This window comes from Anomaloglossus baeobatrachus, chromosome 3 (assembly GCF_048569485.1).
Source record: "Anomaloglossus baeobatrachus isolate aAnoBae1 chromosome 3, aAnoBae1.hap1, whole genome shotgun sequence".
In the NCBI taxonomy this organism is placed as follows: domain Eukaryota; kingdom Metazoa; phylum Chordata; class Amphibia; order Anura; family Aromobatidae; genus Anomaloglossus; species Anomaloglossus baeobatrachus.
This window is the reverse complement of record NC_134355.1, coordinates 368,234,188-368,260,756: the sequence shown is the minus strand read 5'-3', so window position 1 is coordinate 368,260,756 and position 26,569 is coordinate 368,234,188. Positions and strand designations below refer to the sequence as shown.

The following is a 26,569-nucleotide window of genomic DNA, read 5'->3' as shown; positions in this document are numbered from 1 at the left end:
ACTGCTGAATGCAGCCTCGCAGCGAGACAGCAGAGGTAACCACAGGGCATTTCCCACGGCCGGTAATGTGAACTCACTGCCGACCGTGAGAACTGCAGCGTGTGCTCACAGGGACTCTCTATCTATCCTTCTATCTATCTATCATCCTTCTATCTATCAGTCTATCTATTCTTCTGTCTATTTCTCTATCTCAGAATTAAATGACTTTTTTTTTTTTTTCAATGTGCTTTATTGCATTGAATGCAATAAAGCACATACCAACCCGCACGCGGCAAAACCGCGGCAATACCGCGAACAATACCGCGGTAAAACCGCAGCAAACCGCATGCGGTTTTCGGGTGCGGTTTGCCGCGGTTTTTTACCGCGGGTGCGGTAATCTTTGAATACCTGCGGAATTTTCTTGAGAAAATTCCATTTTCCAGTGCGCACAGGGCCTTATAGTGAATGTACGTTACTGTGTAATAGTAACGACATACACATGGACTATAGTGAGTGAATCAGACTTCCTTGGCTTTTATAATCTATAACATGGTAAAGATGCTGGAGACTAAAGAACGATTTACAGTGTCCCCGGAGAATTGCTTACGTACTGCATACTCATCTCCTTCTGCCATCCCATAATTAGGCAACATTGCTCCCTCCATCGTGGTGCTCTTAAATACTCCTTTCAGCCGGCTGCCAAACTTCCCAATTCCTGAGGGTTCACCTCCTCTTTTTTGTGTTGTCCTAAACGTAAAGAAAATAAGTACAAACCTGATTATCAGCAAAATTCTGCACATCTCACAATCACTCCCATCCACCTCATGGGGCTCGCAATCTGTTTCACACAAAATCTAGTACGAAACATAAAAGATGGTAAGTTTATTTTAAAACAATCTAAAAGTGAAATGCCACTTGCTTACAGTGCCCTCCTCAATAATTCTATTTCCAGAAATGGAGAACCCTTTAAAGTGCATTATTTCATTTGTACTTAAAAAAATTCTCAAAGGGTTAAGCATATTTGTCTGGTGAAGACAAAATCTGGAAATAATAAATCCACTGCTTGGAAACCATTGGGGCAAATAAATCACAGTTAAGAAAAAGCAGAGCTATATTCTATAGAAATCAGATTTCGGCTCTGTGCGCACTAGAAAAAGGATTTTTCGCAAGAAATTTCTTGAGAGTCTGAAACATTAGCGCACTTGTTGTCAAAAAATGCACCAATAACGCACCGAAAACCGCATGCGTTTTTACCGCGTTTTTTTCCACTGGTTGGTCCCTGCGTTTTTTTCCCATTATCTATGGCAAAAAAAACGCAGGTACTTGCAGAAAAGAAGTGACATACTCATTCTTTTTCTCAAGAAATTCCGCAGAAAGAATGTTCTGGAGAAAAAAACGCAGTGTGCGAACAGCTACTTTTTTTTTCCATAGGCTTTGCTAGGGAATGTCTGCAGAAAGGTTACAACCATTTTCTCAAGAAATTTCTGCAGCAAAAACGCAAAAAAAAAGCGGGTAAAAATGCAGTGTGTGAACAAGGCCTTCAGGTCTCTGATTTTAGAGCTCCACTGTTTCTCTGCATCAGCTTAAAGGGAATCTGTCACCAGGTTTTTGCTCCCCCACTTGAAAGCAGTACAATGTAGAGACAAAGACCCTGATTCCATTGATGTGTCACTTACTGAGCTGTTTGCTGTCATATTGATAAAATCTGCTTTGAATATAGAGCTCTATAATCTCCCCCACAACACTGATTGGCAGCTTTCTGCATAAGTAAAGTGTACACAGAAATCTGCCAATCAGTGGTGTGGGCAGGGTAATACAGAGCTCATGACTATGCTGGACTACCAGGCAGCACGCCAAGTAGTCTTCTTATAATGATAATTTACTGCTGATTAAATATATCAAAACTACACTAATCAGCCGAATAAGTGACACATAATGGAATCAGGGTCTCTGTAAATTATGCTGCTCTCAGATTAAGTGGCAAAAACCTGGTGACAGATTCCCTCTAAGTGCATTATCACTCTTTATTGTATACCAAATACCCTTGTTTCTTCATAAAATTGTATATTTGGCGCTATTTCTTTCGGACTAGGAGAGCAAGCCTCTTCCACACATTTGAACAAGGATACATTACCTGGTAAAATGATCATGACCGAGAATAGGTAAAAAAAAAGTGTTAAAAAAACCCACAAAACAAAAAAAAACAAACACTGGAGGCGCCATCAGTTAGTATGGATGGGGCACAGCAAAGGAAGACCAGAATATATTAATACAGCAACGTGACACAAACGGTTGCAGCCACAATCACATTCTGGATACAACTAGGTTATGGGATAGCTGGGTCATCCGGGCAGCCATGTTAGGACAAAAGGTGCATTAAGGACACGGTACTGGGTGTAGCATCCATTTACTGGTCATGCATTTTGTGGAAAGATGCAAGAGCCAGACATACTGCCTTCACAACGGCGTACCTCTTTGTACCAACACACATTTTATATTCATTAGGTTTACTATCAGTGATGAGCGAATACTAAATATATATCATGAATAATGAATCTAATGCAAGTCAATGGAGAAAACAAGCATTTTTCTTGATTTCCTATAAAAATGTTTGGAATAGCAAGAGTAAGAGAAAAACCGGGCACCGCTAATCCAAAGGGAGAGGTTGCTGTCAGTTCATTCTTAGAAAGCATAGGAGCCGGGTGTACGTCCTAGGGCATAGACCAAGTGTGAGATTCAAGGAGAGACGGAATCAGGCGGCACTCAGCGGCATCCAAATGGTAGATTTATTCAAAGATATTCATACCAAGGGGTACAAGTGGTGGGGGAGGGTGAGGAAAAGGTCACAACGCCGGACGACGGTGAGCCGTTTTGCACCTTTGTACTTCCACGGGTCCAGTGAAAAATGTTTGGGTTCCCCATAGACTTGCATTAGATTCATTATTCGTAACGAATACTGGAATAGTACTCGGTATTTGGCGAACATAATCCGAACCCGAATATTTAGTATTTGCTCATCACTATTTTTTACATGTATAAAATATTAATGCATGAAAACAAGATTCTTCATTATGAGCAGTTCTACGTAAAGGCAGTATATTGCTGTTTAAAGGAAAGATGTATCCTATTTTTACCTTTAACTGCATACATGACATTTATTGGCTTAAAAGGTGTTCCAAGAATCACAAGTTATCAACTATCCAAGGAATAGTTAATGACTGTTGACCACTGATCAAGAGACTGGGGTCCTGTGTAGAGATCAGTAGACCTGTTGGAAATTCGGCTGGGCGGGATCAGCTGGACTTTAGATAAAGCTCGGTTTGGGACTTGGACTTGACCTGAACCCCAAAGGAAGTTACTAATTAGGCAGTTCGGGCCTCTACACATATGTAGCCAGCCATAAACAGATCACTTCCAGGGAGGGTTGATGGGTTTTTACATTTTTTTTTATTTTTTGGTGCACACTCCATCTGATCACGCTGATTTTACCCCTAGTGTGAGCCAAACACTGCAATGGCTCACACTGGGCTGAGAACAAGCGTACCCAAGCACAGCGATGCTCGCACCTTGGGTGTTCGCACTAAACACAGTTCCATTTCAAAGGAGCTGCAGTCATGTATGGTGTTGTTCCATACAAAGTCTAGGGAACCAATGGTGACAGCTGAGCACTGTACCCAGATATGTCCATCAGACCTACTGACTTTGAATAAATACTTTCCAACAGGTGTTAAGGGATCAGACACCTATGGCCCATACTAAAGGATAACTGCTTGCTAGATGTAAAACTGAAAACAACCATTAAAGAGTATCTGTAGTTTTTATTTTTATGTCATAAAATAATGGTATGAATGGAAATAAGCAACTTTATAATATACAGTATCTTATCAAAGAAATCAGCTTCTTTCCCCTCCTTGACTGATCTTTCAATTTCAGTTTAAGGCTATGTGCGCACTAGAAATGAGAAGTTTCTCAAGAAAATTTCTTGAGAAACTTCTGGGAGTGAAAGATTTCCGGACCTCCGGAAAAAATCCGCACCAAATCCGCATGCGGATTTGCCGCGATTTTCCCGCGGGTGGTTCCCTGCGGATTTTTGCAGGCTGTACTGCCGAAATCCGCAGGGTACCTGCGGAAATAATGGACATGTTCATTTGCTCAAGAAAGTTTCTCGAGAAATTCTTCTCAAGGAAATTTCTTGAGAAAAATCCGCACCAGTGCGCACAGCTATTTTTTTTTACCATAGGATTTGCTGGGAAATGTCTGCACAAAGATTGCAGACATTTCTCAAGAAATTTCCGCGGCAAATCCGCGGGTAAATCCGCGGGTAAAACGCACTAGTGCGCACATAGCCTAAGGCTATGTGCCCATGGGACAATGTACCCGCAAATTTTGCCGCGGAAAACCTGAGGATTTATCTGAATTTTTTAGATAAATCCGCAGGTTTTAGCAAGTACAGACACTCCCCATGTTATCCTATGCGACATGGGGAGTGTCTGTGTCCATACTGCGGTATGTGCGGCTGTGGAACATGCTGCGGATGTCCCGCGGACGCACGTAACTGTATGTCCATTATTCCTGTGGAATTACTTGCGGAAATCCCGGCCCTTCACTATGGAGATAGAGGCCGGGACTTCCGCAGGTAAACCGCACGACTGCCCGCAGGTTTACCACAGATATTTCGCTGGAATCCCGCAGCAATGGATAGCTGCAGATTCCAGGGATCTTCTGTGGGAAACCTGCGCACATACCTACGGATATATCCGCGTGTACAGAGTCCCATGGGCACATAGCCTAAGAATAAAATCTGTATTCAGAGAAAACAGATATTTACATTCCTGAGATAAGACATGACATGGTGAGCATAAGATTCTTTGAAGAAGGTAAGAAGGAAGAGATGGAAGAAGCCAGAGGCAGATGACATTCTGCTGCAATTTCCCCTGACACAAATTATAAATAACTACCATATTGTTTCAGGTGAACTTGCAGCAGAATGTTGCCTCCAGCTCCTCCTTACCCCTACACTCTTCACAGAATCTTATAAGCACTGACTGTTACTTCCTATGTCAGAAATGTGAAAATATGTCTTAACAGAATACAAGAATTGAGCATAAAGATCAATCCAGGAGGAGAAAGAAGCAGATTTCACTGATATAAAAATATAATAAAGTTTCTTATCTTCATGTGCACTATTGATTAATGAAATAAAAAAATACAACTACAGTTACTCAGAGAAAAAAAAAACAACAAAAACATTGTACCTGAATGTAACGCAAATATTTTTTCTGTGCTAAACAAATATGTCCCAATCATATAAAGTTATACCACAAGGACAATCTATAGCTCTGTGATTGGTGAAGGTCCAACCTTTGGGACTCCCCCTCCTCAAAATAAAGCATACGTAGTCTCTTCACTAGGATTATTGTGAGAGTATTGCTAATTGGATCTCCACCAAACATCATCATCATCATGTATGTGCTAACTAAGAAAGGTAAAAAATAGGACACGATTTCTATTAAGGACAAAAGGAATTTACAGGATATAGCACAAAAATGCAATCACATAACTACAGGGAAGCAATGCAAACATGCTGTGAGGAAACTCACCGTATATCATCCAAACTGAGGCTATTTCTGCAATAAGTATATACAAGTAATCAATATGTTACAAACATTGCTGCCTTATGTATTGAAGTGGGAAAAATGGCCACATATGCACCAGATACAAAACCAGTTTCTCCCCAGAACTTCATTCCAGGGGTGTCAGATACAGCTCGCTTCAACATTTGGAGATGCCATGCTATATTATCGGGTATCATGCACAAATATAATTCTAAAGAAGTCAGATGCACAGTACAGCCCCATTATCAAACCAAGTGACTTGCATGGTTTCTATAGGAGTGGGAAGGTCGAATGTGGTCATTTGCTAGGAAACAGGACCTCTTATTTGCTGAGCCAAGCTCAGTGATTGTACTGATTATTTTAGTTACTCAGTATTCTTCCTGTAAGGCCGGGGCCACACGGGGATTACTGTGATCCCCTCGCATGACACTCGGCTCACGTTGGCAGTACAGCAGGAGCTGAGTGTCATCTGAGTGTCACTGCGACAGAGGTCCGATCGTGCGAGCAGACCTCAGCTGTGGGGGGCGGGACGGCACTGAGGAGGGTGGGCCAGTGCTGAGGAGGGGCGGGCCAGTGCTGAGGAGTGGCGGGCCGGCGCTGCGGAGGGAAGGGCCGGCGCTGAGGAGGAGAGGGAGGGATTTATCTCCCTCTCTCCTCCGTTGCCGGCTATTGCCATTCTTGCCCTGCACTCGCGGTACACCAGTGTACCGCGAGTGAAGTGCGATTTTTCGCTCGGCCCATAGATTTGAATGGGTGCGAGAGAAAAAACGATCGCATTACAGTCGCAGCATGCTGCAATTGTTTTCTTGGTCCGATTAGGGCTGAGAAAATAATCGCTCATGGGTGCTGACACATGTGGTAATATTGGTCCGAGTGGAATGCGATTATTTTATCGCACTCCACTCGCACCAATTTTAATGCCGTGTGGCTTAGGCCTAACTGTTTTAAACACTTGGAAGGGTTGTCCCAGAAACAAAGTACATTTCAATCAAAAGAGCTTTGAATAAAAACAATAATAAGTTCCACAATTGGATATGTTAGAGAAATGTTACTCTTATGTACTTGTATTTGCCGAGTCTGACCATGCAGAGTGGCTCTAATTCATGGTGGGCGCACAGCACAGCTCCTGGTCAGCCGGGGAAGCATACGTCACTTATGATAAGTGAGTATACATACAGATGACACAGCACAGGCTTTCAGCTGTTGCTTTCGCAGGACACATTTGCCTGCCTGTTTGTCACAGGCATGAGTGTTTTTGCTTTGTCTCCAGATTTATTGATTAAAACGTACTTTGTTCAGGAGACAACCCCTTTAAATTCTGAAGAGGCAGAAAAATTATGTAAAGTATTAAAATGATTTAAAATTGTATTAATCGATAAACTAAAGAATTATGTGCACATTTAAAATAAATACTCCACAAACAATAGAATAATCTAAACCTACCTGTTAAATTTTGAGCTGCGTGTTGGAGACTCTGCACCTTCAAGCAGCTGCCTAAAATACTAGGGAAAAACAAAATTATCATTGTTTTGAGATTAAGTTAAAGTAAAGTAAAGCATACCAAAAGAACAGAACTATGAGAATGTATCCCACTTCTACCCCCCATTGTGTACTACAGAAGTGAATAATCCGCAAAATAGGCGGCTACAAACTAAACTGAACTTGGCTATAAATAGCCAGAGAATTTGCTTTATTTTTGTTGCCTGAACTAAAAGTAAAAATGAACACTCTCCTGCTGCCAAAAATATGCCCCCTGCCTACAATCAGGCATTGTAATAGCCTGAGACAGTAGGTAGTAATAATTATTGAGCTAAATTTAGATGTAACAAATCAATTCTAAACTTTGTGGGTGTCCAGTATGCAAAGTACAGCCAGACTTTAGCTTTAGAAAATAACTATTTTACTGCTCAAACTGTAACTGTATCATCCTACCTACAGTGGTGTGAAAAAGTTTTTGCCCCCTTCCTGATTTCTTATTCTTTTGCATGTATGTTGCACTTAAATGTTTCAGATCACCATTTAAATCGGAAGCCCTCCAACGTGGCTGAATTACAACAATTCTGCAAAGACGAGTAGGCCAAAATTCCTCAAGAGCGTTGTAATAGTCTCATTGCCAGTTATCGCACACACTTGATTGCAGTTGTTGCTGGTAAGGGTGACCCAACCAGTTATTACGTTTAGTGTGCAATCACTTTTTAACACAGGGCCTTGTAGGTTTGGATTTCTTTTTCCCTTAATAATAAAGACCTTAATTTATAAAGAACATTTTGTGATTACTTGAGTTATCTTTATCTAATATTTCAATTTGTTTGGTGATCTAAAATATTAAAGGGAAGGTGTCGTCAAAAAAAAAAAAATTCAATAACTGAAAAATTATAAAGTATTAATGTTTTATTTAAATATTTGTTTTTAAATCAGAAAAAATAAAAAAAAAACGGATTTTTGTGTACTCACCGTAAAATCGTTTTCTCTTAGCTATCATTGGGGGACACAGGACCATGGGTGTTATGCTGCCTATCCATAGGAGGACACTAAGTAGATGCAAAAGCATAGCTCCTCCTCTGCAGTATACACCCCCTGGCCGGGCCAGGCAACCTCAGTTTTAGTACACAAGCAGTAGGAGAAAAAAACAGTAAAAACTTCTCAACAGAGGAACATGAGAAAAGAAGAGTCATAACCAAATAAGGTACTGAAAGAACCAAGGCCCAACAGGGCAACAGGGTGGGTGCTGTGGCCCCCAATGATGGCTAAGAGAAAACGATTTTACGGTGAGTACACAAAATTCCGTTTTTCTCTGACGCCTCATTGGGGGACACAGGACCAAGGGACATCCTAAAGCAGTCCACGGGTGGGAAACATAAAAGAAGACAACACAACTCAAGGACTAGGAACCAGTCCCAGACAGCCTGGAGCGCCTACTGAGAGAGGTGCTCTACTGCAGAATTTCCTACCCAGATTTGCCTCAGTTGAAACCTGGGTATGGACTCTGTAATGCTTTAAAAACGTATGTAGGCTAGACCAGGTCGCAGCCTTACACACCTGTTCCACTGAAGCCTGATGCCGAATGGCCCACGAAGCGCCAACTGCTCGCGTGGAATGAGCCCGCAGCCCACTAGGAATGGGCTTGAGTTGCAAGCGGTAGACTTCCTGGATCGCAGAGTGAATCCAGCGAGCCAGAGTCGCCTTTGAAGCTGCCTGTCCCTTCTTAGGCCCCTCAGGAATGACGAACAAAGAGTCCGTTTTCCAAAAGGGGGCTGTCCTGGATATGTTATATCTGAGAGCTCTGACGAGGTCTAACAAATGCAGAGACCTTTCCACCCTATGAACCGGGTGTGGACAAAAGGAAGGCAGAACAATGTCCTCGTTCAAATGAAATGGGGTAAGAACCTTTGGAAGGAAATCCGGAAGGGGGCGCAGAACCACCTTGTCCTGGCGAAAGATCAGAAAAGGCTCGCGGCAAGAGAGTGCTGCTAGCTCCGAAACCCGTCTGATGGACGTAATTGCAACCAGGAATGTTACCTTCCAGGACAGAAGAGCAAGGGAGGATTCCTTGAAGGGTTCAAAGGGAGACCTCTGGAAACCGTCCAGAACGAGGTTGAGGTCCAATGGTTCCAGCGGCCGTTTGTAAGGGGGAACTAGATGGGAAACGCCCTGGAGGAAGGTCTTGACTTGCGTTTTTTGAGCCAGGAGGCATTAGTAGAAGATTGAGAGCGCTGAGACCTGCCCTTTAAGGGAACTGAGAGCCAACCCCGCTTGCAAGCCAGACTGTAGAAAGTTGAGAATTCTGGAGATGGCCAGAGGCATAGGCTGGACGTTAGTTTCCCTGCACCATGAAAGGAAGATTTTCCACGTACGGTGGTAAATGCGGGATGAAGCAGGCTTTCGGGCGCTGATCATGGTGGAAATAACCGCGGGGGAGAATCCCGCTCTTGTTAATACCCAGGTCTCAATGGCCATGCCGTCAGCTTCAGGGCTCTGGAGTTCTCGTGGGAAATGGGCCCTTGGGTCAGCAAGTCTGGGATGTCTGGAAGGCGCCACGGTGCGTCTGTGAGCATTTGTACTGATTCGGCATACCAGGCGCCCCTGGGCCAGTCTGGTTCTATCAGTATCACCGGGACTCCCTCTGCCTTGATCTTCCTGATTACCCGCGGCAGCAGGGGTAGAGGTGGAAATATGTAAGGCAGGCGGAATTGGTGCCAGGAGCAGACTAGAGCATCCGCGCCGATGGACTGTGGGTCGCGTGACCTGGCTATGAACGCAGGTACCTTTGCATTCAACCTTGAGGCCATTAGGTCCACGTCTGGTGTGCCCCAGCGAGTGCAGATGTGTAGAAACACATCTGGGTGGAGAGACCATTCTCCGGCGGCCAGGCCTTGGCGACTTAGAAAGTCTGCTGCCCAGTTCTCTACCTCCGGTATGTGTACCGCTGATATCACTGATCCCGACGATTCGGCCCAGCTGAGGATCTTGTGGGCCTCGAGATAAGCCGCTTTGCTGCGGGTGCCCCCTGCCGATTGATATAGGCTACAGCTGTCGCATTGTCCGATTGGACTCGAATCTGACGGCCCGCTAGCAGAGGGCAGAACGCTCTGAGCGCGAGAAAGATCGCGCGGAGTTCCAGGATGTTTATGGGTAGGAAAGACTCCTGGGGCGTCCAACGTCCTTGAGCAGTGTGGTGCCGGTACACTGCTCCCCAGCTTAGGAGGCTGGCGTCCGTGGTCAGGACCAGCCAGTTCACTGGGAGAAAAGATCTCCCCTTCGATAGGGATGAGGACCGAAGCCACCAGCAGAGTGCGTACCTGACTGAAGGCGTCAGGTGAAGATGTCTGTCCAGGGAGAAGGGGCTCTTGTTCCAGGCCGCTAGAAGGGCTAGCTGCAGTGGGCGGAGGTGCAGTTGAGCAAAGGGTACTGCTTCCATAGCTGCCACCATCCTGCCGAGCACTTTCATGCTGAATCGAATGGAGCGAGACGGAGGACGTAGAAGGCAGCGTACCGCTCGTTGAAGAGCGAACGCCTTGTCCTGAGGGAGAAGGATCAAGCCCCGACGGGTGTCCAGGGACATGCCCAGGAAGGTGATGGATCGTGATGGGACCAGGGATGATTTGTCCAGATTCACTAGCCACCCTAAGCGGGATAGGGTGTCCACAGTGATCTGTACGCTGGTTGAGCAGTCGCGGAAGGAGGGGGCTTTGATGAGGAAGTCATCCAAGTAAGGGAGAACGACTACTCCCCTGGCGTGAAGGACGCTCATGGCGGCCGCCATGACTTTGGTGAAGACCCTTGGTGCGGTGGCAAGGCCGAAGCCTAGAGCTACGAATTGAAAGTGGGAGTCCTGAATTGCGAAGCGGAGGAACTTTTGGTGATCTAGGGCGATGGGTAGGTGCAGGTACGCGTCCTTGATGTCTATGGAGGCGAGGAATTCCCCTTCGACCATGGATGCCATAATGGACCTTAGGGACTCCATTCTGAATCTCTGTACGTGCACATGTTTGTTTAGGTGTTTGAGGTCCAGGATGGGTCAAACTGACCCATCCTTTTTGGGGACCACAAAGAGGTTGGAATAAAAACCCCCGAACTTCTCGTCGTCTGGGACAGGTATTATCACTCCTGGATTGCTGAGAAAAAAAGCTTTGTGTCGTTTTCGAGTCTTTGGGGGGTTTGAGAGAAAGAACCGACTCGAGGGTCGGGTCGGAAATTCTATGTGGTAACCGGAAGACACAAGGTCTCGCAACCATTTGTCGTCTGAGGTGGCAGCCCAAATGTGATGAAAGAGCCACAGTCGAACTCCTACAATGAGTGCGTCTTCCGGGGTGCCGAAGGAGTCATGAGGGGGGAAAACGTCGTGGCAGAGTCTCCCTAGTCCTGGACTGTTTCGGTCTAGGCTGCCATGACGAAATGGGTTTCGGGGAGAGCTGAGAAGGTCGGTCCCTGCTTAGTCCGCGGCTGGTGACTGGGACAGCACGGGATGTCGACCAACCAAATGAGTTCCGAAAGGAGCGGAACAAGGACTGTGGACGCCTGGTGAAGGACGTCCTGGACTTCAGCTGGGGGAGGGAGGTACTCTTTCCTCCCGTGGCGTCAGAAATGAGCTTGTCCAGACGTTCGCCAAACAATCGGTCTGGAAAAAAGGGAAGGCCCGTGAGAGACTTCTTGGAGGCAGAGTCCGCTCGCCATTGTCGGAGCCAGAGAGCTCTATGGATGGCTATGGTATGTGAGGCGGCAAACGCTGCACAGGTAGCAGCGTCCATGGAGGCCTGCATAAGGTACTCCGCCGCAGCGGCAATTTGAGCTGTTACCTCTGTGAAGGTATGAGTGAACTGGGATTCCTCAAGCGAAGTGTTAAGGGATTCTGCCCAGACCGAGATCGCCTTTGGGACCCACACAGCGGCAAAGGAGGGCGAGAGGGAGGAACCCGCAGCCTCAAAAGCAGAGCGGGCGAGGTGCTCCACCTGTCTGTCTGTTGGGTCCTTGATGGAGGAACTATCGGGTAAAGACAGGAGCGTCTTTGTGGTAAGGCGGGAGACCGGGGGGGGTCGACCGAGGGCAGATCGGCCCAGCCCTTAGGGGCAGGTGAGGCAAAAGGGTACCGGGACTCCATGAGTTTTCGGTTACCGAAGCGCCTGTCAGGCTTCTCCCTTTGCTTTGTGAGGATATCCTGAAACTCTGGGTGATCAGCGAAAACCTTTTGGGGTTTCCTTGCCCTCTTAAAGGAGACCGCATGGTCAGTGGTAGTAGATGGGGGATCCTCCACATGCAGAGTTTGGTTGATTGCTGCTATAAGGGAGTCTATTGCAGTTTGATCATCTGGGAAGGCTGAAACCAAGGAATCCTCTTGGTATAAACAGCATTCTCCCTCCTCCAGCTCTTCAGAAGCCGTGGAGCGTGTGGGAGAGCCTGCCCTGTGTGCTCCCGAGGGAGAGCCCGATGGAGACACCCGGCCGTGTGCTCTTTTCCTGATCCCTGTAACCGGTGAAGCATGTGCCCGGATTACCTCAGAAGGATCCTCCATAGGGGAATCCTCAGGCTGCGTTCCGTCCAGGGACCCAGAAGGGTGTGGAGGACGACATTGCATAGCAAGCACCAGGTTCTGTGACAGTTTTTCCATGGATTGGGACAGAAACTGTGCCCATTCCGGTGGGCTGGGAGCCCTAGGCTCTGGGCTGACGGTTGCGGCGGTGGTGGCAGGGGAGTCTTGGGGGGCTATAGGGCCACAGGACTCACAGAGAGAAGAGGTGTGTTTACGTGGTAGCTCAGCGTGGCAGGCAGTGCAGGCTGAATAATAGACTATGTGGGCCTTAGCACTCTTAGTGCCCTTAGAATTCTGCATGTTCCTAATAGGAGTATGCCAGAAGGGGGAGCAATGCTCAGCAGAGCTACAAGTGAAGCAAGCACCTCACCAGAATCAGCCGATGGCCCTGTCCTCAGGAAGGATTAAGCTCTATGGAGATCTTCGCACGTTTTCCGGGGGGGTGGGAGGGCTTATCGCTACCGCGGGGGAACGGGGCTTACGCTAAAAGAGCGCGAAGATGAAGTCAGTGTGCCCCCCCTGCTGTGGGTAGTAAAAAAGGGCGGGAAGGGAGCTTCTGATAGTTTTCCTTCCTCTCCCTCCAGTCAGCACACAGCTTATCACTGGTGGTTATCAGCCGGCTTTTCTGCTAGAGCAAATAAACAGCGTGAGTCCCTGAGCCCTGGGCCCTCCCCCTGCCACCGGGAAATTATCTGCAGGACTTTCTGCAAACAGGAGTGACTTCCCCCCTCCTCCAGCCAGCAAGCTAGAGAAAAGTTAACACTGTGTGTGCAGGATCCTTGGGGCTCTCCTCCTTGCACTCAGCAAGGGACTTTCTCATAATAAATACTGTAAATGTCCTGGGAGCCTTCCCTGCAGCGTCTTTTCTCCCTTTGTCTGGGAAACCAGTCAGGGGGATCTCACCTTAAAACACTGCTTCAGTCCAGGCAGTGAAAATAGCAGAGTCAGCTTGCTGTGTCCGGTCACACCGGTGCCATATTCATCTCAGAGCCTGCAAAGAGGGGCTGAGGAATTGGGCTATAGGGGCACAGGCCTCTACCCTGGGCTTTGGAAAATCGGTGTCTGTGAAACCCGTCGTCCAGCCCAGGATCCAGCGTCGCAGGAGGGGGTACGTGGAGACGACCCTCCACGTTCCCGCCCGTTGATGGTAGTGGGAGATCGGTCCCAAAAGGAAACCGTCGCCCTCAAAAAATAACAAACCTTGAAAGGAAGTGCCTCCTACAGACACTAAGGTAAAACTGAGGTTGCCTGGCCCGGCCAGGGGGTGTATACTGCAGAGGAGGAGCTATGCTTTTGCATCTACTTAGTGTCCTCCTATGGATAGGCAGCATAACACCCATGGTCCTGTGTCCCCCAATGAGGCGTCAGAGAAAATTAAAAGTTTCATATTTTCTACTCTTAAACACTAGGGGGAGCAGCTGCTGAAATCTTGCTGTAGAGCTACTGTAGAACTAGATCCCATTACAGCTGCAGTAAAAGTGGCCAGAATCTGCTCTCCTATGTGCTATGTCACCTCCCCCTCCCAAACTGGGTGTTTCCAAAAGGATAAGGGACGATGAAGTTTAGGGACGCAGTGCGGAGCCATTTTGCTGTTGGCTGCAAAGTGATTATAATATGTTTAAAGTGTCACCGAGGACAGCTGCATAGTGCTCCACTGTATCTCTATGCCCCGCTGCTGGCTGTCTCCCTCCCTATGCCCCGCTGCTGGCTGACTCCCTCCCTATGCTCCGCTGCTGGCTGTCTGCCTCCCTATGCCCCGCTGCTGGCTATCTGCCGCCCTATGCCCCACTACTGGCTGACTCCCTCCCTATGCCCCGCTGCTAGCTAACTCCCTCTCTATGCCCCGCTGCTACCTGACTCCCTCCCTATGCCCCGCTGCTGGCTGTCTGACTCCCTATGCCCCGCTGCTGGCTGACTCCCTCCCTATGCCCCGTTGCTGGCTAACTCTCTCCTGATGCCCCGCTGCTGGCTGACTCCCTCCCTATGCCACGCTGCTGGCTGACTCCCTTCCTATGCCCCACTGTTGACTGTCTCCCTATGCCCCACTGTATCCTGCGCCCTTATACTGTGCTGCCAGCCGGGATCGGAGGTCCGAGGTGACATGTGGTGAGGAGGGGTGATCCGTAGTGCATTGCCGCTCAGGCTGCAGATCACTTCTTCCAGCCGCATGCACTCACCTCAGACCGGCCAACAGCAAAATGGCTCTGCACTGTGTTCCTAAACTTCATCGTCCCTTATCCTTTTGGAAACACCCAGAATGGGAGGGGGAGGTGACATGACACACAGGAGAGAAGTGGGATACATTCTCACATAGTAGCCTGTCATTCCAGAGGTGGACGGAGGCCCGAGGTGAGCGGGGGGGTTGTGAGCGGCGGTGGTGTAGGCGGCGGAGCGGGAGGGGGACTGAATGGCAGAGTGGGACGGGGGTAGAACAGCAGAGTAGGATGGGGGCTGAACAGCAGAGTGGGACGGGGGCTGAACGGCAGAGTGGGGGAGGAGTGTATGGTAGAGTGGGGAGCAGCACACCAGGATCAGTTACGGTGCAATCACCATTGCCTGTCGTTGGTACTCACCCCATCCATCCCGGCGGGTGACAGGGTGAAAGTGCAGCACACGGCATACGCTGTGTGCTCCACTAAGATGGCGCTAATCTTCTCTCTCTGCTGTGATTTGGACAGCCCAGAGTGTGCGTACATTTCACAGCAGATGCCTTCTTTATGTTACTAAATGGGGTCAGAATCCGACCACGGTCTTCTATGCACCGGGGGCTGCCATAAAGGAGGTAACTATCGTTACAAACACCAAATCCAAGAATGGCAGCCCCCAGTGTTTAAGTAAAACTGGAATTCAATAAAAACTAAATAAACAGTGATTTTAATTTTGTATTAAAAATATTTTATTTCATAATCACTATTATTAATACAAAAATAAAAAAACGCGACACCTTACCTTTAAGGTGTGACAAACATGCAAAAGAATAAGAAATCAGGAAGGGGGCAAACACCGTATGTAGACAGGAGCCATAAGCATTAACCACCATCTGATACACTTAATTTAAATCTGACTGCATGACAGTAACATCCAGAGCAGCAAGCAATTGAGAACCATGATACTTTGCAGTCAGCTATAACTCATATTTGTGCCCCCGCTTGGTTAAGAGCATTGACAGCATGGGTGGAGTAGCAGTAGCAAACAATGCATGTTAACGGTAGAAGTAACATTTGGAGCCTCAATGACCTGAATAATATGTATTAAACAGCTATATGTTATGTTTTAGTTGATTAAATTGACTTCTGCACCTTTTTTCCAACAATCCATAAGCATAGATAAGACTTGTCATGTGTGGTCCCTGGCCAGCTTCTCCCAGTGCAGCTTCAGGAGAATGACAGGTCTCTTCCATGTGTGTACTGAGCAATCACCTGGAGCAGTGGGGGAGAAGCCGGCTATGGATTTTTAAACACCAAAGTTTCAGAGAAACACCAACTTTGCTGGAATTGTGCCTCCGATTCATGTTGCACGTGGTTTGTGCAGCATACATCGAGCATCAGGTTCCCTTTAACAGATAGCCCCTTTGTTTTCCCATCAATTGACTGATCAACTTTTGCATTCATTAAGAAATTTTTACTTGTGGTGTCTGACTAAAAGTCATCGTTTACCTCATCACTGTGACAAAACATAGGCGTGAAAACATTCTCAAGGAGGGACAGGACATGTTCATAAGCTTCAAACAGGCATCTCATAGTCTGAAGCTTCACCACTTCATTGTAGGGGCCGGCTGCAACTAAACAATAAGGTTAGAGTTACACTTTAAGAAAAAATAAATGTAAAAAAGGAACAAACACAACATATGCATGTTCAAACTCAACAGAAAACCTGTCAGGCAGACACCTCATCACTGCTGGAGAGGAATAAAGTATTGTGTCTTATATTTTGCTTTTCTGAGAAAAAGGCAAAAATACATTTTTGGAACAGATCTGTGACTAATATAAAGCAGTCTAATCAAATATAAGTACCGTATATGCTAGTGTATAAGCCAACTTTTTTAGCACATGTTTTTTCATGTCGAAAAAGCCCCCACTAGGCTTATATTCGAGTGAGACCCCTACTCAGGGCATATCGGGGGAAGGGCTGGTGGGGCAGGTGACCCGGGCGCAGCTTTCAGGGGGCACTATCAGGCTACCTGATGCAGTGCTCTGAGAGCCTCCCTGGCGACTGTGTTTTGCCACCCCCGAAGTGGCAGCCGGCTATTCTTTGAGTCTGACAGCTGAACTTAGAGAAATTACAGAGCGCGGCTCCCTGTGATCAACTGTACTTTCAGACGCGAGTACAATTGACCCTGAAAGCCGGCACGTCCGGGTCAGGGCGACATCAGCTGTGTAATCAGGTGAGCACTGGTGACGTCACTCGTCGGCGCTACAGAGGCGGCAAATAGTGCTGGTGGTAAGTGCTCTACCGAAAATGAACAACAGAGAGTGACAGAGGAAGCATACATGGACACAATATGGGGAGAAGGTGAGGGAGGAATATATATGCGGCCACAGTATGGAGGGTGAGGGGAGGAATGTATATGCGGCTACAGTATGGGTAGAGAGGGTGGGGAGGGGGATATATATATGACCACAGTGTAGGGAGGGGGAAATGTATATATTCCCACACAGTATGGGGAGAGAGGGTGGGGAGGGGAAAGTATATATAGCCATAGAGTATGCAGCCTGTGTTAGTATCTATTTTTATTTTTGAAATTTACCAGTAGCTGCTGCATTTCCCACCATAGGCATATACTCGCGTCAATATGTTTTCCCGTTTTCTTGTAGTAAAATTAGGTGATTCGGCTTATACTCTAGTATATACGGTACAGGTCATCTGTCTCCATACAAGGTCCAACTAAAAAGGGCCATTGAAACACTAATAATGGTCATATAATACAAAGTAGGCAGATTATAACCAAAATGTGTCTCCACTTGATACCTAATAAAAGTCTTAAAGGGAACCTGTCAGATGCAATATGCACCCAGAACCACGAGCAGTTCTGGGTACATATTGCTAATCCCTGCCTGACTGTCCCTGTATACACTAGCATAGATAAAGGGATATTTAGAAATAGTATTTCTAAAGATCTTTTACCGTATGCTAATGAGGACAGGGACTAGCCCCATGGGCGTTAGTTCCCCGACTAGTCGCCCCCATTAGCATGTTAGTACGCCTCTGTAGGCATGCTAACATGCTAATGAATGCGCAGCATCAGAGGATGATCTCACTCACCTCTCCGCTGCCATCACCGCCCGACGGGGGATTTTGGCTCAGTGCACATGACCCCGGAGTTTAGGTCGTGCGCACTATGAAGCCGGGTGTTCGCCTCACGGCTTCAAACTGAAGTAGTGCGCATGACCGAAACTCCTAAGTTATGTGCACTGAGCCGAAATCCCCCGTCGGGCAGCGATGGCAGAGGAGAGGCGAGTTAGATCATCCTCTGTCGCTGCACATTCATTAGCATGTTAGCACGCCCACAGGGGTGTACTAACATGCTAATGGGGGCGACTGGCCGGGGAACTAACGTCCAGAGGGCTTGTCTCCTCGCTCATAAGCATAGCGTAGAAGATCTTTAGAAATACTTTTCTAAAGATCCCTTTATCTATGCTAGTGTATACAGGGATGGTTAGGCAGGGATTAGCAATATACACCCAGAACTGCTCATGGTTCTGGCTGCATATTGGACCTGAGAGGTTCCCTTTAATCTCGTATATAGTGGAAACATTCTGCAGCACTTTAAAAATAGAGAACCAATTAACAAGTGAAATGACAAAAAAAATGTATATGCAAAATGAGAGAAAAGAAGATAGGTTCCTCATTAGTGGACTAATCTAAGTAAATTAACTCAGGTTAGACCTCTAATTTGCTTTTAGACGTATACACTTACTTTTTTGGATTTCATCCACAATGAAAGGGTCAAATCGAATTTTATCAATGCTTTCATCCAAGCAATACGTAACGTAGATCTTTTTCACTTCTTCGTGAAGAGCAAGCATTTCATCATCAGACAGCTCTGGCCTTAAAATCTTGTCATTAAATTCCTCTATGTATAAAGAAAAAGTCTATCAAGCTTCTTTTAAAATTTAGAAACAAAAACAATAAAGAGTAACACTAATGTATGCAGAATTTAACAGGTGGGATATGGCATCGCTCCTTCTCCAGCGCTAATAAGGAGGTAACTTGTGTCCACTGTAGCCAATCATTGGGCCTCTAATAATCTACAACTTTCCCATTTCAGCGGTATAGGAAACTGGCTCATTGGCTGCAGCTGGACATTGATGGCCTTGGTAACACAGCAAGAAGTTTGGAGAAGTGTCACTGGTCCGGTAGAGGAGTGTAAGGATTTTATATATTTTTTATCACTACTATCCCACCCTGAACCCATTAAGATAGACTTTTAAAGCACTGTGATTCTCCTTTCTAGCTTAACCCCAGACTGGCAGGAATATCCTTGCTAACGATACTACAGCAATGATATTTTTCTTTAAGCGACTCACTGACTTACCCACAGTTAAGCAAAACTGTAAAACATGCACAGCTCCCTCTTGTTTCAAAAAATTCATAAAGCGAAAAAGAAGGTCCTGCTCCGCCCGAATCTCCTTCAATTCTAGTTTCAGGACCTTGAAATCAAACAAATTCATTAAAACATTAACCCCTTTATGACTAATGACATGCTGCCTCTAAAAGCTGGGGGTGGAGTGGCTCTCCGCCCGCGGCTGTTAACCTGTTAAATGACGATCATTCTCTGACAGCGGCATTTAATGCTAGCTGGCAGGGGAGGTGCGCTATTCTAAGCTCTCATCGGCGCAACGCAATTGCAGGACATTGATGGGTTGTCCTAATAGCCAGGGGTCAGCTGATGACCAGTGTCTGTCATCTCCATACTCCAATGAAAGCCAGCCCATGTCCGGCGTTCATACAAAACTGTGATTTCTTCTATATACAGCAATTGTAGCATATATGGAACGAGTGATCAGACAACTGTAGGTTCATGTCCCCTAAGGGGACTATTAAATACAGTACAAAGTAGAAAAAAAGAGTTTTATAAAATCTTAAGAAAAAAAAAAAAAAATCTAAAAGTTCAAATCACCCCCAAAGTAAAAAATAAAAAACAAAAAAAAAATTCGGTATTGCTGCATTCAGAAACGTCCTATCAAAATTTAAAATAAACTAATCCGATTGGTGAACATAACAAGAGAAAGAAAAAAAAAAACACCAGAATTGCAGTTTTTCGGCCCCTGCAACAACAGAAAAAAAGTGTAATAACAGGTGATCAAAGGATTGTATATACTCTAAAATATTAATAAAAAATATCAGCTTGGGGTGTAAAAACACAGCCTCAAAACTTAAAAACATTATGGGTCTTGGAAAGTTGTGACAAGCAAGATTTTTAATTTTTGTTCAACATTTCTGAATTTTTTTTCTCCACTTAAATAAAACACAAATTATACGTGTTGTGTATCTGCGCAATCGTACTGATCTGGAGAATCATACTGCCTGGTCAGTTTTATAGTAAAATGAACGCTACACATAAAAAAAAAATCTCCATAACCAATTGTAGAAATTGACATTTTTGCTATTTTGCCACACTTTGAATTATATTTCTCACTTACTATTGCATCACTTGATAAAATGAATGGTGTCATTCAAAATTACAACTCATCCAGCAAAAAAGCGCCCACATGGCAATATCGATGGAAAACTTAAAGTAAATAAAAAATTACTCTTGGGAAAAGGGGAGGAAAAAGCAAAAGCGCAAAAAAAGAGAATTTTGTTTACTTACCGTAAATTCTTTTTCTTATAGTTCCGACATGGGAGACCCAGACCATGGGTGTATAGCTTCTGCCTCCGGAGGACACACAAAAGTACTACACTCAAACGTGTAGCTCCTCCCTCCGGGCTATATACACCCCCTGGATGACAATCTAACCAGTTCAGTGCAAAAGCTGAAGGAGGACATCCACCCATAAGTAGAGATAGAGTAAAACTCGGAAAAACAACAACAGCCGGTGAAACACACGGAACAAGAACTGCCAACAGGCATCGTTCCTTATGGGAGACCCAGACCATGGGACGTCTCAAAGCAGTCCATGGGTGGGAAATAAACAAAACTGAGAAGTAGGCAAAACCTAACTTCACAAATGGGCGACAGCCGCCTGAAGGATGCGTCTGCCCAAGCTCGCATCTGCCGAAGCATGAGCATGCACTTGGTAGTGCTTCGAAAAGGTGTGCAGACTAGACCAAGTGGCAGCCTGACAAACCTGCTGAGCCGTAGCCTGGTGCCTGAAAGCCCAGGAGGCACCGACAGCTCTGGTCGAGTGCGCCTTAATCCCTGTCGGTGGGGGCACCTGAGAACATTGGTAGGCATCGGAGATGGTCGACCTAATCCAACGAGCTAGGGTCGGTTTAGAAGCCGAGAGACCCTTGCGCTGACCCGTGGTTAGCACAAAAAGAGAGGTGCACCGCCTAAGAGCGGCGGTGCGTGACACATAGATTCGGAGCGCCCGCACCAAATCCAAGGTATGCAACGCCTTCTCAAAGCGATGCACAGGGGCCGGACAAAGGGAAGGCAATGAAATGTCCTGGTTAAGGTGGAAAGAAGACACCACCTTAGGGAGAAAGTCCGGAGTCGGACGGAGAACCACCTTGTCCTGGTGAAACACTAAAAAAGGTGACTCCGAAGAGAGCGCAGCCAAATCAGAGACTCTCCTGAGAGAAGTTATGGCCACTAGAAAAAACACTTTCTGTGAAAGTCTAAACAAGGGAACCTCCCTAAGAGGCTCAAAGGGGGGTTTCTGTAAGGCCGTGAGGACCAAATTAAGATCCCAGGGATCCAAAGGCCGCCGGTAAGGAGGAATGATGTGAGATGCGCCCTGTATGAAGGTGCGCACCTGAGCCAGTCGGGCGATACGCCGCTGGAATAATACCGACAGAGCCGACACCTGTCCCTTGAGGGAATTGAGGGATAGTCCTAGCTGCAGACCGGACTGTAGAAAGGACAGGATGGTCGGCAAAGAGAACGGCCAAGGAGCATGGCCGGAAGAGCGACACCAGGACAGGAAAATCTTCCAAGTCCTGTGGTAAATCTTGGCTGAGGAAGACTTCCGAGCCTGAGTCATAGTGGAGATGACCTCAGAAGGAATGCCTGAAGCCGTCAGGATCCAGGACTCAAGAGCCACGCCGTCAATCTGAGAGCCGCAGAATTCTGGCGGAAAAACGGACCTTGAGAGAGAAGGTCTGGGCGGTCCGGGAGATGCCACGGCATTTGTACGGACAGACGGAGCAGATCTGGGTACCAAGCTCGCCTGGGCCAGTCCGGAGCAATGATAATGACCCGACGGCCCTCCATTCTGATCTTGCGCAGAACCCTGGGCAAGAGAGCTAGAGGGGGAAACACGTAGGCCAGACGGAACTGGGACCAATCTTGAACCAGCGCGTCCGCTGCGAAGGCCTGAGGATCATGGGAGCGAGCCACGTAAACCGGGACCTTGTTATTGTGCCGGGATGCCATTAGATCCACTACCGGGGTGCCCCACTTGCGGCAGATTGACCGGAACACTGCCGGATGCAGGGCCCACTCGCCGCTGTCCACGGTTTGACGGCTCAGATAATCGGCCTCCCAGTTTTCTACGCCTGGGATGTGGACTGCGGATATGGTGGACTTGGAGTCCTCCGTCCACTGAAGGATTCGTTGAACCTCCAACATCGCCAGGCGGCTGCGAGTCCCGCCCTGGTGATTGATGTAGGCAACCGCTGTCGCGTTGTCCGACTGGACTCGAATGTGCTTGCCCGCCAACAGGTGGTGAAAGGCTACGAGAGCTAGAAGAACAGCCCTGATTTCCAGCACATTGATCGAGAGGGCTGATTCGGACGTAGTCCAAGTGCCCTGTGCTCGGTGGTGGAGAAATACTGCTCCCCAGCCGGAGAGGCTGGCATCCGTGGTGAGGATCACCCAGGACGGAGTCAGGAAGGAGCGTCCCTGTGACAGAGAGAGGGGCCTAAGCCACCACTGAAGAGAGCTCCTGGTCTGTGGCGACAGAGCCACTAGCCTGTGCAAGGAAGAGGTCCGCTTGTCCCAACAGCGGAGAATGTCCAGCTGCAGGGGATGCAGATGGAACTGGGCAAAGGGAACCGCTTCCATTGATGCCACCATCTGACCCAGCACCTGCATCAGGTGCCTGATGAAATGACGGCGGGGCCTCAACAGAGAGCGCACCGCCAGATGAAGGGACTGCTGTTTGACTAAGGGCAGCTTCACAAGTGCCAGCAGAGTCTCGAATTGCATCCCTAGGTACGTAAGTTCCTGGGTCGGGGTCAGAGTGGACTTGGGCAGATTGACAAGCCACCCGAATTGAACAAGCGTGGCGAGAGTGAGCGAGACACTCCGCTGACAGTCTGCACTGGATGAGGCCTTGACTAGAAGGTCGTCCAGGTAGGGGATTACTGCCAACCCCTGGAGATGCAGAACCGCAACCACTGCTGCCATGACCTTGGTGAAAACACGAGGGGCCGTGGCTAACCCGAAGGGGAGAGCCACGAATTGGAAATGTTCCTCTCCGATTGCAAAGCGTAGCCAACGCTGGTGTGAAACCGCAATAGGCACATGCAGATAAGCATCTCTGATGTCGATGGATGCTAGAAAATCTCCTTGGGTCATTGAGGCAATGACCGATCTCAGAGATTCCATGCGAAAGCGCCACACCTGAACATGCTTGTTGAGAAGCTTGAGATCCAGGATGGGCCGGAAGGAACCGTCCTTCTTGGGGACTAGGAAGAGGTTTGAGTAGAAACCTCTGAACCGTTCCCGGGCGGGAACCGGAACAATTACTCCGTTGGCCTGCAAGGATGCCACGGCCTGTGAGAAGGCGGCGGCTTTGGAGCAGGGGGGAGTGGACAGAAAAAATCTGTTTGGCGGGCTGGAAGAGAACTCTATCCTGTAGCCATGGGAGATGATATCCCGCACCCACTGATCGGAGACGTGTTGAAACCACATGTCGCCAAAGTGGGAGAGCCTGCCACCGACCAAGGACGTTGCTGGCGCAGCCAGATAGTCAAGAGGAGGCTGCCTTAGTGGCAGCGGCTCCTCCGTTCTTCTGAGGACGCGGTTTCGCGCTCCAGTTGGGTTTTCGATCCTTGGCTGAGGTAGTGGACGAAGCTGAGGGCTTAGAGGATGACCAGTTTGAGGAACGAAAGGAACGAAACCTCGACTGGTTCCTGCCCTGGACAGGTTTCCTGGTTTTAGTTTGTGGCAAGGAAGTACTCTTCCCGCCAGTAGCTTCCTTAATAATTTCATCCAGTTATTCACCGAACAACCGGGACCCAGCAAAGGGGAGCCCAGCAAGGTACTTCTTAGAAGAAGCGTCTGCTTTCCACTCTCGAAGCCACAAGATCCTGCGGATCGCGAGAGAATTAGCGGAAGCCACCGCCGTGCGGTGGGAAGCCTCCAGAATGGCAGACATGGCGTAGGATGAAAAAGCCGAAGCCTGGGAAGTTAAGGCAACCATCTCGGGTATAGAGTCCCTGGCGAGGGAATGTATCTCCGCCAGAGAGGCAGAGACTGCCTTAAGAGCCCACACTGCTGCAAAGGACGGGGAGAACGAGGCTCCTGCCGCCTCATATACAGATTTGGCCAAAAGGTCAACCTGGCGGTCAGTGGGATCCTTAAGAGAGGTGCCATCGGCCACAGATACGACTGTCCGGGCTGAGATTCTAGACACCGTAGGGTCTACCTTTGGAGAGTGAGCCCACTCCTTAACCACTTCTGGTGGAAAGGGAAAACGGTCATCAGAACTACGCTTTGGAAAGCGTTTGTCAGGACAGGCCCTGGGCTTGGTAACAGTGGCCTGAAAACTGGAGTGGTTAAAAAACGTACTCCTAGCTCTCTTAGGAGAGGTAAACTGGTGTATTTCTACCAGAGAGGCTTGTTCCTCTGACACTGGTGGATTGAGGTTCAGTACGGAGTTAATGGATGCAATCAAGTCACTAACATCCGCATCACCCTCAGATAAGTCAATGGGGTACATAGAGGTAGCGTCTGAGCCCACAGTAAAAGTATCCTCCTCGCCCTGCACCTCAGGTCGTGAATCAGAGCCGTGGGACGAGGAAGGAGAAGGGTCCCTGCGTCTCCGTTTAGGAGGACGGGGTCCTAAAACATGCTCTGAGAGCTCTGCAGAGCTCGGAGCAGCAGAGGCGCCCTGAGAAGGGGGCTGATGCATGGTCAGCAGAGTCCGGGACAGCTGTCCCATGGAGTCGGCAAAAGACTGGGAGATAGCTCTGGAAAAAGATGCTACCCAAGCCGGGGGTTCAGCCACCGGGGCCGGAGCAGCCGGGGGGACCCCTGAAGAGGCTCCAGGCTGAGGCACCACCATGTTAGAGCAGGCATCACAATGTGGATATGTGCTCGGTTCTGGCAGAATGAGCTTACATGCAGTGCATATAGAGTACAGCTTAGCAGACTTGCTCCTAGTGAGAGACATGCTGCTGAGGTGGAGACTCTGCAGTAACGAATACACTCCTATAGAATGACTCCCTGAGAGTGTATAATAAAGCCCACAACCAGAGGTTGTGGCTTACCAGACCGGTTTTGTGTGCCCTCCGGATTCCACAGCTCGGACCCCCAGTGGATGCAGCAGCTGCAGCAGCCAGCGTCGATCAGTGTGAGAACGCTGATAAAATGGCGCTGGAGTGAGGAGGGGGGGCGGGGATTAGCCCAAGAGCGGGAATCCGAAGGGCCAAGGAGAGATACAGGGGAGGGAAACATCTCCTCAGAGAGGAGTGTCCTCCCCTCTGCTGGACGGCCGGTGGGCGGCGCCGCACTGTTCCCCTGCAAAACTGACATGCAGAGGGACTGAAACCGAAACTAGGCCGCAACTGAAGCCGGGGCCTAGATTTTGACATGCGGCCGACGAGCAGGCACCCTCGGCGCGGTTCTCAGGAAAAACCCAGAGAACCGGCCGGAATTTGCAGCAAAGTCAAAAGACACACTCTCCCCTTAATAAATGTACCCGGGACCCCTGAAAAACGTCTCAATACTTAGCTTTGAGACGCAGGGCCAGGTCCCTGGGGGGGGGTTAAACGCTCCGTCCGGCAGGATCCTGACAGGGCTGCGGATGGAGACCGGTCTCCTGCAAGGCAGAGAGGACCGTGATGGCTCCCACTTCAAGCCAGAGCCTCAGAGGATGGTGAAGGAGCGCGGCATGTGAAGGCTCCAGCCTTGGAAGTCAACCTTAACAGCACCGCCGACACAGGGGGGTGAGAAGGGACATGCCGGGAGTCCAGACTGGACCCGCTTTTCTTCCATATCTTTAAAATCAAAAATCTTAAAAATTAAAAATCAGAGAATGCATATGTGTGTGTGCCTCCTGAAACACAAAGCATTGAACTGGTTAGATTGTCATCCAGGGGGTGTATATAGCCCGGAGGGAGGAGCTACACGTTTGAGTGTAGTACTTTGTGTGTCCTCCGGAGGCAGAAGCTATACACCCATGGTCTGGGTCTCCCATAAGGAACGATGAAGAAATGAGAAATTGCCCGGTCTTAGGGGGTTAAGAAGCTTCCCCTAAAGAACACAACACAAAACAGACAAAATAAGCATGATGTAGCAAAAACAATAAAAAAAAACACAATTCATATGAAATGAATCGGCACTCATTGAAATGAGAGGTGTCATTTTTCATACTGAATTATTTCTCATTTTTCTTTCTAATCCAAGTGCCCAGAAAAAGACACGAAAAAATATCCGTAACACATCTAAAATTGTCATTGATTTCACACACATTCAACTTTGCTTTAAATAACAAAATCAGGTTTATCTTTAGTTCTAAACATGGCAAGTACCGAAGGATTCTTGTTTTTAGGCTCTGCAAATTTTTGGAGGAATGGTACCAAACTGGAAGCTGGCTCCGTTGCTTGTTCAGGC

General features: G+C 47.8%; 1 protein-coding gene across 1 annotated transcript in view; it reads right to left on the bottom strand.

Annotated features, from left to right (window-relative positions):
* Window positions 1-26,569, bottom strand: part of SNX14 (sorting nexin 14) — a 113,177-nt gene that overhangs the window by 27,571 nt on the left and 59,037 nt on the right. Inside the window, exons 10-16 of the mRNA XM_075341496.1 lie at window positions 26,488-26,568; window positions 19,157-19,271; window positions 18,539-18,694; window positions 16,278-16,402; window positions 7,038-7,096; window positions 5,580-5,606; window positions 591-726 (exon numbers count right to left, since the gene is read on the bottom strand). Coding sequence (XP_075197611.1) covers window positions 591-726; window positions 5,580-5,606; window positions 7,038-7,096; window positions 16,278-16,402; window positions 18,539-18,694; window positions 19,157-19,271; window positions 26,488-26,568 — 699 coding nt within the window. The remainder of the gene's footprint in view (window positions 1-590; window positions 727-5,579; window positions 5,607-7,037; window positions 7,097-16,277; window positions 16,403-18,538; window positions 18,695-19,156; window positions 19,272-26,487; window position 26,569) is intronic.